The sequence below is a fragment of the Apteryx rowi genome, unplaced genomic scaffold, assembly GCF_003343035.1.
Source record: "Apteryx rowi isolate R43461 unplaced genomic scaffold, aptRow1 scaffold_66, whole genome shotgun sequence".
NCBI lineage: Eukaryota > Metazoa > Chordata > Aves > Apterygiformes > Apterygidae > Apteryx > Apteryx rowi.
Window position 1 is genome coordinate 224,280 of NW_020450938.1, and position 13,101 is coordinate 237,380.

Sequence of the window (13,101 nt, forward strand, 5' to 3'; positions counted from 1 at the left end):
TGTTATTCTAGGAAAGAGCCTTAAAGATGAGAGCTTATATATCACTACAAGCAATATTTCACTTAACAAACAGAGGTAGCCCAATTAATTATAAAGATATTTTAAAAATACGTAGACCACAAATGCCATGTTATTCAAGATCACCACCAAAGCTTTATTGACCTTTTTTTAGAGTCAAATTAAGGCTCTGATTCTAGTAACACATCACCGAGTAAAGGTATGCACATGCTTAACATATCCCAAATCACAGCTGAAGGTATAGCTCCCTGAACAGTTCTCTCGGCAGCATTGCTAACTTACACAGCCACTGATTTGCTCATTCCCTCTCTGTGCCATTCCCTCAGCTTGTCTCATCACAACCTGTGGCTGCACAAAAAGCCAGACTGGGTAAGTGATACAGTTTAAACTTACTTTAATGACAGAAAGGCCAGGAAGGACAGAGAAGTGCTATTTTAACTCAGATCAGCTTCTCAATCTAGGTCACCATGTAGCTGCACAAACAGCTGCACCAGCATGACTAAAAGGTAGCACAGGGGCTGAAATGAGTGGCTGTGCAAGAGAAGTGCTTACATTGGCACTGCCAAAAATAGAAATACRTATCAAATTATGGCTTCAGGCAAAGTGTCATGGTCTAAGTAGGTGATTTCAAAGAATATGAAGACATCCAGCTCCTATTGATTCTCAGTTCCCTTTGGCACCCTTGAAAATCTCAACCTAAATATTCAAATCTAACAGCTTCTTGTTTCAGGGCAGAGGAAGCAGTTCATAGTATTTTTTAATCTGTTCTTAATAAAAACTGTAACAACTGGTTTTACAAAATGTTGGCTGCTTTGGTATCCCTATCAACAGTAAACAAACAGGTTTACAAACTGCAAAAGGTTTGTGAACAGGTCAGTTTCCAAGACAGGAATCTTGTAATTGAGGGATCTTAGGAAATTAAAAAGCTGAGTGTGATATTTGCGCAGACAGTCTGATTCCACACATGCATCTGCACTGCAAACTGGAACACTCTGTACAGTTAGCCAAGTTAGTAGCAAATGAGCTATACTGGCAATTGTTTCACAGTGACAGCAGACTCCACAAGGACTAATTTAATTGGTTGACTCCTTCCAGTAAGCTCTTTTTTAACACTAACCCAAAGTAATTCTACACTATACTAGAGTCTGCAGTGGAGACATATTATTAGGTGAGTTCTTCCCATGCTACCCGTCACTGAATTACARAAAACAGTCTACTTCATCTAAGGGAAACTGGTAAAGGACATTACCTCCTTGTAGCTCTAAGAGCAAATTCATAAAAAGTAATGCTGATGTTTACTTGTGAGCTTCCATACAGAGTCTGATTAATGGTCCACCTTCCTGACCTAGAAGCAGCTATACACTGGAGTAAAATACCAACCTATACACTAATAGGAAGTGATGTGGTTAAAACACTTAGAGGTAGATATGTCCACTGAAAATGCAGATTTAATATGGGTGGCCATGCAGACATGCTCTACCTACTGTTTTGGAGGGTTAAGGGATTGGGGGTGTTCACCACGATTTACTTCAGAAAATTATTTACAGCCATTTGCACCTGGAATTTGAAGTATGAACTAAGAACCAATAATACATGTTATCTGTGGATTTATGCAATATCACTTTCTTAAAAGACATCTTTCATGTCCAAATTTCATTTTAAGATTCTAAATTAATGTTTTTGCAATTCAAATCTAATCTTCATCTGAGTACTACAAATGCTGTAACACAAATGCAAATCTGTACTACTACCCTGCCCAGTGACAATGGTTAATTAGAAGTTTTGGTTCTGGGTGTTCCTGAGAACATCAATGAATATCCTGCTGCTTAGAGGAATAAACAAAACCCAACCAAGTTATAATTGTCCCCAAAATTTAGAGGCAGTGGCCTGAAAAATGAAAAATGACAGATGTGCATGATTACTGCTGAGCTTTTCGTTATTCTCTCCAAATGACTATTTATACTCTGATTCACTTTTTCCTATTTTCTTTTCTATTATAGCACAACTTCAGTCTGTAGTGGCTGAAGGAAGTTAGGTACTTAGTTACATGGCCTTTCTAAATACATAATTAAAATATAAAGTTTGATGATGGTGCACTTTCATCACCAAAATGTGAAGTGATTAACAAGGAGAAAAGAACATATTAAAAGGAATAAAGGTGCAATAATTTTTTAATTTTCAAGTCACTTTCTAAAAGCTATTGGAAGTATGAAATAAAAGTCACTGTAGCTAAAAATAACATTTAATGAATGGAAGTCTTAAGAACTTAAAATTTGTCTGTGTATTTGCATAAAGAATTCTCTCTCTTTACACAGAAGAATATGAGCACAAATACATATCCTGTTACAGCATCAGTTTACATCACTGGATAAAGAAGTTGTATATTCTAGCAACTTGATGAAAGAACTAAAAATCATTGACATGACTGCATGTGTTTGTATTAGTGCAATAACCGGCTTCACCTATAAACTGTCCTTAAAGTTGCAGACTTAAAATCAAGAGAAGGCAAAATGCTAACAGTGCATTACTGTTTTACAAAAGGGTATTACATCTGACATTAACTTCTAAAGAGATACACTTATCAAATCAAAAAAAGCTTTCATAGCCTCTCAGACTCTTAAAATATTCTAAACTTCAGTGGTTTTGCTCAATTTTCTGGTTATTAACAATTCTCACATCTGCCCATTTAACAAGACAAAAATTTATTTTTTTCTTTAATTTCTTAAAAAGCACTAAAATTCAACAGCATGTAGAAAGACTACATTTTCATTGTTGTGTTTTCTATTGATTCCTTAATAAGTACACTTAGGCTGTCCACAGTATTTACCCTAAATGTCATGGAGATGTAGCCACTAAAACATGGAAATCAAGATTTCACATTTCCAAATTTCAAGTATGCTTGAATAATGGTGTAAGTGCTCTAATCCTTACCTTTTCCAGATGCCAACAAGACAGAATAAATATGCTGACGAGCAGGGCGGTAGATAAGTGCCTGTCCAGGAATCTCTGTATCACATTCATCTTCCAAAGAGTTGCTGCACTCAATCTCTCCATTACTCAGGATATTGAAGATTGCATAATTTTCAGATTGGATGTGCTGTTCTTTAGCTAACTTCAAAGAAGGAAAAAGCTGTTGATCTTCAAAATTAAGAATGATCAGAAAGTAAGACAATTAATTCACTGTTAGAGGAAACAGTACCTCCTCTAGCAGTGAAAATATTGAGGGAATGGTCAGGGAGGAGAGAACAAATGCTTTTTCAAAAAATAGGAATCTAGTATATTTTCAGATATCTATCTTTTTGTGGATGGAAATCCTCAGAAAACCCATCATTACCTTTCTCTTATTCCCTCCCTGAATTCTTAAATCTGTTAGTGATGACACCTTTTTTGAGAATAAGAATGCTTACTATGAATTTCAAAGTCAGTCATAGAAAAATGAGCTACCCTCACTTGAAAACTTATCTTTTCTCCTTTAAAAAGTGTATACACACACTTCTTTGTTTTAAACATGTGAGTGAAGGCATGACAAAACCCAAACTTTTCATTTTATTGCAGGATAAACTACACAGGACATYACTATTTCTGTCCTGACACTAGCTGACTTTGGCTAGTTTTTGTTACGGTGAAACTAAAATACTTTACTTTCACTACACTTTTAGTTTGCAATAGCTTTTCCCCAAGAAAAGAAATACAAGATGGACTGTTTCTGCTCCATACCCCCAGACCAAAGCTACCAGAGTGTTCAAAGAGCTGACTGGAGTCAGTCCCGATTCTGCGGGGGGCGGGAGGCCTAATAAATTCTCCTGAACCCATGACGTATCGTGAGCAAGCACTCAAGTTTCTCTGCTCCATATTCCCTGTATGCGTAACACTATCTGTATTATTTGGGTTGTGCCATCTACAGAGCTATCTCAAATTCTTTCATGGGGGACTACTACACTATTGTCCAGAGCCAAATTCACCATTTCTGCAAAATTTCTAATATCTGCAAGCCTGGGAACTCAGGGATCCACACTTGAAAGCTGCAGTCAATCACTAGGTCATAACTGATCAAAACTAATTCTACTGAAATGTCACGTGAGCATAATGTGAGAAAACATCTCACATGAGCACAAAATTAACAACAGACTCCTACGTATAGTGCTCATCAACACAGTATTCTCTTACAGGAGTAAGTTAACAAGCGCTCTGGAAGAAATATTTCAGGATTCTTAATTTACTTAAACAATGTAATCTCCCAATCCACTTTTGTATAATATAAAAATTAACAGTTCATTAGTTTTAAGCATGATTGGAACGAAGTATGGAACTATTTCAGCCAAACCACTTTCACAGATATTACTTCATTTGAAATGCTAGCTTCTCACAATTTAGCAATAATCTACATATCCTAATGAAATAAAAAAGATGTTTCAAAATGATAGCTGTATTCAATGCTGTATCTTGAAAAATATTTCTGATTTACACATAGAGACAGATAGAGTTATGCTTTTTTTCCCCCTGAGAGAAGCAGCAACATGAGGCAACATCCTCAAGATTGGGATTGAGCTATAAATGTCACTTTTGTGCATTTTAGATAATGTGTAAGGTAAGCAGAATCGGGTATGGGTTTCAAAATATGAGGTGCAGCACAGACATTACAAATATTTAAATACCTGGAACAGAAAAACAAAAGACAGGTTAACAAATCTACAAATTAGATGGTAATTTCATTGGCCAAGGAACTGACTTAATATAGGACTTATGCAGCAATGGTGAGGCCACAGTCTTCAATGAAACTTCTAGACTATAATAAACTATCTAAACTATAATAAAATTATAGTTATTATAGTACTTTCTCAGCATGGTGCTAGAGAAATATAACCCTTCAAATGAAAGACAAAACCAAGAAATAATGACTACTTGTCATAAAGACTGTATGGCATGTTCTCTTAAGAGTAAGGATGCTAACACTATTGTCCTGGCCATAATCCAGCTTACCTAATTATATTCTGCCTAATTTTTCCTTGCACTTAAATTACAAACAGTACCCTTCAACCCCTTATTAAAATGAAAGGTTTTTGTTTTTTTAACAGTGTCTTCCATTTAAGTAGTACAGTCAAAAATTATATGTATCTATGTGTGGTTAATATCAACCCCAAAGATGTCTGCAGTTTAGCTGAAATGAGCACTGCATAGTTTTCAAATTATGCTTTTAAAAGTTTTAGAGTCTTCTTAGAAAGGAAAATGTAAAATATAGGATTACATTAGTGTAAGATAATGAGGAAACAGGAAAATAATTTTAAAGAAAAGATTCAAGATAACTAAGAGACAGACAAAAAAGACCTGAAGCTTCTATGTACCTAACAAAGTAGGAATGAATAGATGACTAATATAGGGGCCAAAAGACACTACATCCTAAGATTTTTTTAAAGTAAATTTCAGCATATTTTCTTAACTTCCATGAATTTGCAGTATTATACTCTTGACTTACTACTGCTATAAAAACTAACTCTGATACAAGGTAGCTCAGTTGGTATAAATATTAGTCCATGTCCTAGAAGCAGGGTTTTGTATCAGCCAGGTAGTCTACCCTTTGGTACCTTGACTACATGGGCCAGGCACAGAGAAGTAGACCGTTAATCAGCTGTATCTGACCTGTGGGTTCAAAAAGCAAAACAGAAGCTATTACACTGTGCAATACATGGGAAGTACATCTCTGTGCCCAGTGTGTCCCACACTTCAGCTGCTGCCCCATTATTTGACCTGCCTCATGTTTCAAAAAACAGAGGAACATGAATGAAATGGGCTCCATTTGCCCTGATCACATGCATATCATGGCTGCACTTAACACACAAAAGACTTTACCCAAGCAAATTTAAATAAATAGGTTCAGTGTATTCATTACCAATTTTCATTAGTCATTGCAACAAAGTGATCATTAAGCTTTAAGAGGCAAAGTACCTGAAATATTTCCTTATCTTGACACATGGCTGTTTCTTGCTGAATGGAGAACATCTGGATATTTGTTACATTGGGAGGAATCCATGGAGACTGCTGCCCAGGCAAAAGATAGGACTCCATTCCTCTGTAGAGTAAGGTCTTGTCTGATCCCAAAGGTAGCATCTTTTCCAAGTCTTTCAAGCTGCCATATGAGCATGGAACTTTTGAGATGTAATTTGCTACTGCTAGAAGTATGTTAGTTCTTCTGCTGTAGCTCTTATTCTTGGGGGGATAGATGACTAAACATTTATGCCAAAAGCCTTCCAACAAGCTTTCTGGGACAATATCATTGCCAAGCAAGCAAGCAAGCAGAGGGAGGTGTGTCATACTAAGACCCAACACACGGCAAAGGTCTTCTCTAGAGTACATAACTGTGACCAGTCTGTCCAAACAGAGCTTCTCAATTGAAAAGTAGGGAGATGTATTATAGATGAGGTAGTCACTATCTTGCCCAAGAATTCCCATGCAATTATGCTGCAATCCATAAGCAGCCACCTCAAAGTCTGCCTCTTGTAATGAGCATACTGTTTTTTGACCAAGGGACTTTAGTGCAAAACGTGTAAAAGTAGGTAAAGCGGAAGGAATAACAAACATTTCTCTCCCTGGTTGTTTCCTGTGAGTCTTGATAAACTGAAATATTCTGGCTATTTCCTTGTTATTCTGCAATCTCCTTTTGATCCACTCATCTCTCTTTTTTTCTTCTACCACACCATCAAAGTAGAACACCAACTTGATACCAGCTGCCATAAAAGCTTCAATAAAATTCTCTAAATTAGCAAGATACTCCTGCCACTGGCCACCACACACCCAAGATTCTGGTGTGTACCAGTACCTAACACAACTCATGGCGTCTACCACGATAACAGGAGGGAAATCAGGATGATTGATGTGGTGTCTTTCTGCCATTTCTTTCAGATTTACCATTGTGCATGCATCAGGGCAAACCTTTGTCACAAATCCCTGCAAACCTTTAATGCCCATGGCTGATCTCTGAAACTCTCAGCAGCCTGAAAGAAGAAAAATAAAAACAGCATTCTAAAACATAATACCAAGAAAAGCAATGAAATTCTATGGTTAAAAAAAGCAGCTTGGAAACGGAATTAGTTAATTTTCTGTTTTTGCTAATGTCTTGCTGTGTTATTTAAACTGGCCTTTAAACTGTCTGAACCACTTTTCTTCCCTTCAGCAAACTGGACATAAGGCCCTCTCACCTTGCAAAGCACTTTGCCTTCCGCCTCTGGTTTTTTTATCAAGTGAAAATTGTAATTATCAAAAAGGGTTTCACAACTATGACTTTAAAAAAATCAGATGAATAGAGTTAAATATATAAAAAGTGTTCATTTCCAGGAAAACAAATGTAGATATAATTAAAAAGTTTATAACATCTTAGCTGATAACATGCAACACAGGAATTAATGGTCTGATTTTCACACTAAATGTATATGAGCACCTTCAACTGGTCAGCGGAAACACATACTGAATAACTTTGAAAATCAGCCCTGTACCTTGAGTGAGCAAATGGCTCAGTTGCCATCTGAGTTCACAGTCAGTAGTCCATTAATATGGCACCAGCTGCAGTATTTCTACTCCTATACAATTTTTGTAGTGTCAGTTCTGCTTTGAAACAGAAATTGAATCCATTTTACTATCCTGTCATTTGAAGACACAATTAAATTTCAAGACATGTTTAAAGAATTATAGGTTTACCTATACTTAGTAAAGCTACAAATATGGCTTTCATTACTAGTCAAGGTAATACATTAAATGGGATTTCTAACAAGCACAGCAATTTCAAATCTCTCTATTTTAAAAGGCACGCATGCAAACATTAGCTAGAAATTAAATAATTAGGGAATAAGCCTATTTTCTGCTTATTTAATAACTACCGAAAGACTGAAGCATACAGATCCTCCAAGTTCTGTGGCAGAGCTTAAGAGTAAGTCAAATAAACCAATACACGTGTTCCATAAGGAGACAGTTGTGAGTTAAAATTAAAACCTTTGCTGACCTCCATTTTTCTTTCTAGAAATCTCAATGCCTAAAAGTTTGGCACAGCTTAATGTTAAATGTGCTTTTTCTTCTACTGCAACATCAATTTCCTGTCCTACAACACTACTTTATTTTAAAGGACCTTCCAATCAAAACTGGAGGTAACAACATTGATTTTCTCACGCAATGAGACAAGCTTTGTTTTGCTTTTATTTTGACTTTACACAAACATCAAATCCTTCCTCACTTAAACAGTTAAGAAATTCACCATGTTTTAATTAAACAGGCACAATTTTTTCTGTTTTTCACACTGCTGGTTTCTGACATTTCAATTACAGGCTGTCTCAGGAGTGTTCCGTTAGAGCATACGTGCCTGGGGTATACAAAAAGGAAGGCGAATTCCCAACAGTATTGTGAATTGACAACTCTTAAAGGTATTTCTGAGTTCTTCTTCCTCAAGAGCTTTAAATATCTAATACCCTTCACAGACTGTTTTTGAATACCCTCTTTAGTTGAAAGTAGTATGAAATACATGAATATAAATACAAAATAAACTTGGGAGTACACAGTAGACATTACTGTAATAAAACCAGAAATAAATGAATATGAATCTGCTTCATTACTACACAGGTACTGTGTAGTAATGGATGCTACTTCTGTACAGTGCTACTTCCAGTGTTGTGTGAGTGCCCTTAAGATTCCAGCCATTTGTTGCACCAGGAGAGCTGCACCTCTGATCCCAGTTGGAGCATTGGTATGTTATTACTTTTTATTACCTTCCATGGAGAAACAGCAATGAGTGTGAAGATCCTTGCCTTTCAAACACTAACACGCGCAGACACACTGAATGATATGAGGTCACTGCACAGATACAGTAGGCCATGGCTGGCATTATTTCTGCAGAAATGTACTGTGTGTCCAAGCAAGTTTTAGCTATGATTTAGTACAGATTCTGTCCTCAGTAGCTACACATCTAGAGGAAGAAGTGTAGTAAATTATTTACCAGCTATACATAAGGTAATAGAAACATTCTCCTACCCTATGACACCTGTATCTGAAGCATTCCTCTTGCCTAACAATCTAAGCAAGTCTATGATACAGACATTATCAGAAAATTTTCCATTACCAGTACTAGTTTGGCTTAATCAATAGAAAGTTGTGTGACTTAGCATGTAAGCAAACAGCTTGGTCACCACAAGCATTTCAATACTATTATCATAAACATATTCTATGCAAACATAACAAAACCCACAGATTTTATATTCTGCCATCCATCTTGTTTCACTACAAAACTGTAACCCTTATATTAAGGAAATCACTGTCCAATCAGTCAGGGTAGCAGAACAGAAAATAAGTCAAATCTGCTGACTTGAAAAGTACTTTCATCCTTAAATACGTGAATAATGTTAGCAAAATAAGGACTTAAGTGTTTTATGTTGGAGTAATAAGTTTCTAATGAAAACTTCCACTTCTTTACAGTGAAAAGCATGTGTATTTTGTGCAGTACGGTAGATGAATAATTTAAGACTGGACACTTATTTCTAATATTATTTGTGTAAAATGGAGATCTCAGGTTACCAGAAGATCCCAACTGCATAACTATCAAGTGTGTGACTCTGCAGAAAAAAAATTAAGTTTTCTCCACAAACTGAAATAATTAGAAATATCTTTCCTCTAATTTTTACATATACACAAAAATTCAGACAGATGGTCCCTACTACGGCTAGTGAGAAGATGTCACTAACTTTATCTTGTCAGCAAACAACTACCAAGATGCAGATTTTACTACACTCATAATAACGTGCCACACTGCAAAGAACTGTTACGCTGGGGGCAGAAGTGTGTAAACAAACTACTCCAGCCCTCACAAGAGCCCTCTAGTCGAAGTACACAGCACCAGGGACTAGGGGCAAAGCTCTCCACTCCCCACCCGCTCAGTGAATGTGCAGTAGAAAGAGGCGCACAGCCCCACGCACACCAACGGGCGCGCTTAACGCGCACGCAGCAGCTCAAAACACCGCACAAGGGCCCCGGAGCAGAGCACGCGGCGCCGCCGCCCGGAGCCGATGCTAGGGGCGCGGCAGCGGGAGGCGCCGGGCGCGGCGGCCGGGCCCGCGGCCTGCCCGAGGCAGGTGGAGGGACCTGCGGCACCTGCCCGCCGCTGCGGGGGAGCGGCCGGCACCGCTGCGTCCAGCCCCGGAAGACGAAAGCCCCTTCCTCAGGACACCTTGCGGCGCCCAGGCCGTGCTACGAGCGGCGGCCGGAGCTGCAGGTCCCCCCGCCGCCCCCAGGGGCCCCCGAGAACCCCCTCCCCCTCCGGCGCGCGCGCGCCACATGGCCGTTAAGCGGCCGCCCACCCCCGCCTAACGGCACCCCCAGCACTAACCCGAGCCGGCGCTTCCGCTTCCCTGGGGCTGGGCCGCGCATGCGCACGGCGGCGGCGGCGGCGGGAGGCCCGGGCCCGCGGGGCGGGGGCTGCACCGAGGGGTCGTTGCGCCCTGAAACGATCGCTGCCGGCCGCCGTGTGGGCTATGCTGTAGCGCGAATTGTGCCTGTTTTATAACGCTGCTCCTGTCTCGGCCTCTCAGGGGTAGGGGTCAGCCTTATACGCTAGGTATCACTTGGGGGCTGCTTGGGATCTGAGAGCTGACTAAAAAACACCCCCAAACGAGCTGCTCAGGTACGCCCCCTCCCCTTGACACGTTACATTTGAGGGGGGCGTTTTTTATTGGGGTCCCTTTCTCGCCGTCCCCGTAGTGGGCTTTAAAAGGAGTGTTTCCTAGCAGCCGATTGCAGCAGGCCCATTCATATTACAATGGGGAGAGAGGAAAGAAAGGGCCTGGTTTGTTTAAACTGCTTCTGTCTTCATTCACAGCCTGGTGTCCGTGCGCATTGTGCGGGCCACAATGGGACCAAAGGGCTCATTGTGCCCGAAAACAAATCAAAACAGAATAAGAGATGATCAGATGAAAGAGTCGCGCACCAAAATTGTTTGAAAAAATCTAAGTCTTACATCTGAGATTTATGTTACCTTTTGGCTGCGTGGTCTATTGACCGATGTTTATAATAACCACTAGAGCTTGATATACAAAGCGATCTATGGGGAACCTTGTAGGCAGTTTTAACGGGAACGGGGGAGGAATGGGAAGGGGGGCAGATTTGCTCGGTTTCCTTTGGTAATTAAAACTGAAGGGGTGCCCCCATCTTACCCCTGTGTTCCCTGCCTCGCCGCGCTCTGCCGGCGTGTGCTCTCAGCAGCAGGCCGGGATAAACTGGTTACAGGCGTGCCAGGGCCTCTCCGGGTTCGCGACCCACTTCCACCCTGCAGGCAACAGGTGGAGACCTGAGTAACTTCACATATTTTCAGGGGGAAAAGAGGCACTTTGGGGAGCCGCTGGAAGGATTAGATCAGATGTTATTGCTGGTGAAAAATTAAACAGAGCAGTGCTCTGGGGAGCACAGATTAATATATTTGGTGACTCTGTGTACACAAAGCCTCACCATTGTAGCCAAGTCTGAATGCCTGTGAATAGGACGGAGCATATGTGGCYTGTCACTGCAGGTGCCCACATCTGTTCATCTCCGGGCAGATGCTCTCAGAAAAGAGGAGAGCATTTCCAAAAGCACAGGCCTGCCCCATCCATACCCATCCTCTTTTTCATAATCACCTTCTGCAAAGTAGTTTCTGCCCCCTTCTTCTCCCTCCTCCCCCCCCCCCCCCCCCCCCCCCCCCCCCCCCCCCCCCCGCACATCTTAGGCGCAGAGAGATGCAGAAAAGAAGGAAAAACAAGGCGAACTGGAAGTGGCTCAGAAGGCCCTGGAAACATACTATCAAACACCCCCCTTCCCCAAGTTAATTTCCAGCAGGTTTTGCATTGCAGCGAGCACATAATACACAAGATGTGCACACCGTGCAAGGGGGACTGCAGGCCACAGGGGAGCAGAAAAAGCCTTCATGCATGAAGTGCAGCACAGTACAGCAGCACGCTGTGTTGGCAGTCATAGGGGAAGAGTGGTCTGTGCAGATACCGTTAGGAGTTCATTCTGGCTTAAGACTATGATTAATTAAACCAGGGAACAGGGAAGAGGAGTTTTCCCTATAGGAACTGGTGAACACAGGCAGTGTTGCTACTGAAGTTGGATATCAATGACAGGAATATTTCCAGCCATCCAGCAAAATCTTCTAGCTGGAGTGCAAAACATTTTTCTGAGAAATGCTGTAACAGATGTTTTTTCCTCACGTACACAAATTTAGCCAAGTCATCCCCTCTCTGCTCTGTGACGYCCGCACCGAGGCAAGCCGTGGGGTTATGCCGGGTGCCTGACGGGACAGATGGGGTGCTGGAGCATAGGATAATTCTTAGGATGACAGGTTGCTTCAGGCTGGTAAGGACTCAGAAGGTCACCTCGACCAAATGCAGTCAGTGGTTTCTAGTGGAGGTAAGATCGTGAGTGTGTTGGGGAAACGAGTTTGGGGCTAAAAGGGGAGGAAAGAGGCCGACAGCACGCACACCCATACACCCGCCCACGCACACACACAAGTGGCCAATTTTATCCATGGCAGTTCCTCACAAGCAAAATCACGTCGGAAACAAGCCAGGGAACAAACCCAAACAAGTAGCGCAGAGGAGGGGGAGGGAGCGCTAGCTTTCCCCTCGTGTGAAATCAGTAAAACACATATAGGGGCCACTTTCAGATTTGCCCAGGGAAGGCTCGGAGAGCAGCTGGCTGCGGTAATCTCATCGGGAGACAAAGGAATGCCCCGTCGGTTCTAGGATCACAGGTAAACATACAACCATTGTTATGAAAATTAGGGGCTAGGATAGGGCTGCAGCAGATGATTTGCGATTTGAAAAAGGGGGATGGGGGGGAGGGAAGGCCCAGAGCTGCTTATCTATCATCTGGCCTCTCTGTGTGCCAGCTGAGCCACGCGACTGCCCTTTCTTATTCTAATCAGCACATGCCTTTGCAACTTTGGGCTAACCTACATGCTAAACTTCTTAATCCCCACCCCCACCCCCCGCACACGGAAAGCACATGGGAGCCCCTCTCGGGGCTGCGCCCCCCCTGCCCCAGCCCACCCGCTGGGATGGGGGCAGCGGGGCGCCCCGG

The 13,101-nt window shown here is 41.4% G+C and overlaps 1 protein-coding gene across 12 annotated transcripts in view; it reads right to left on the reverse strand.

Annotated features, from left to right (window-relative positions):
• The window catches only part of FAM120B (family with sequence similarity 120B), a 77,203-nt gene extending 66,806 nt beyond the window's left edge, over positions 1–10,397 (reverse strand). For 9 of the 12 annotated variants that reach the window (XR_003256528.1, XR_003256531.1, XR_003256530.1 and 6 more), the window contains exons 1-4: positions 10,376–10,394; positions 7,506–7,614; positions 5,962–7,007; positions 2,950–3,130 (exon numbers count right to left, since the gene is read on the reverse strand). Coding sequence is in view for 5 of the 12 variants with exons in the window: in XM_026085052.1 (XP_025940837.1) it covers positions 2,950–3,130; positions 5,962–6,981 (1,201 nt within the window). In the remaining 7 variants the exon portion in view is untranslated. Of the gene's footprint in view, positions 1–2,949; positions 3,131–5,961; positions 7,008–7,505; positions 8,112–10,375 lie in introns of those variants that run through there. The other 3 variants (XR_003256532.1, XR_003256529.1, XR_003256527.1) reach the window with 3 other exon arrangements.
• Positions 10,398–13,101: the final 2,704 nt, after the last annotated feature.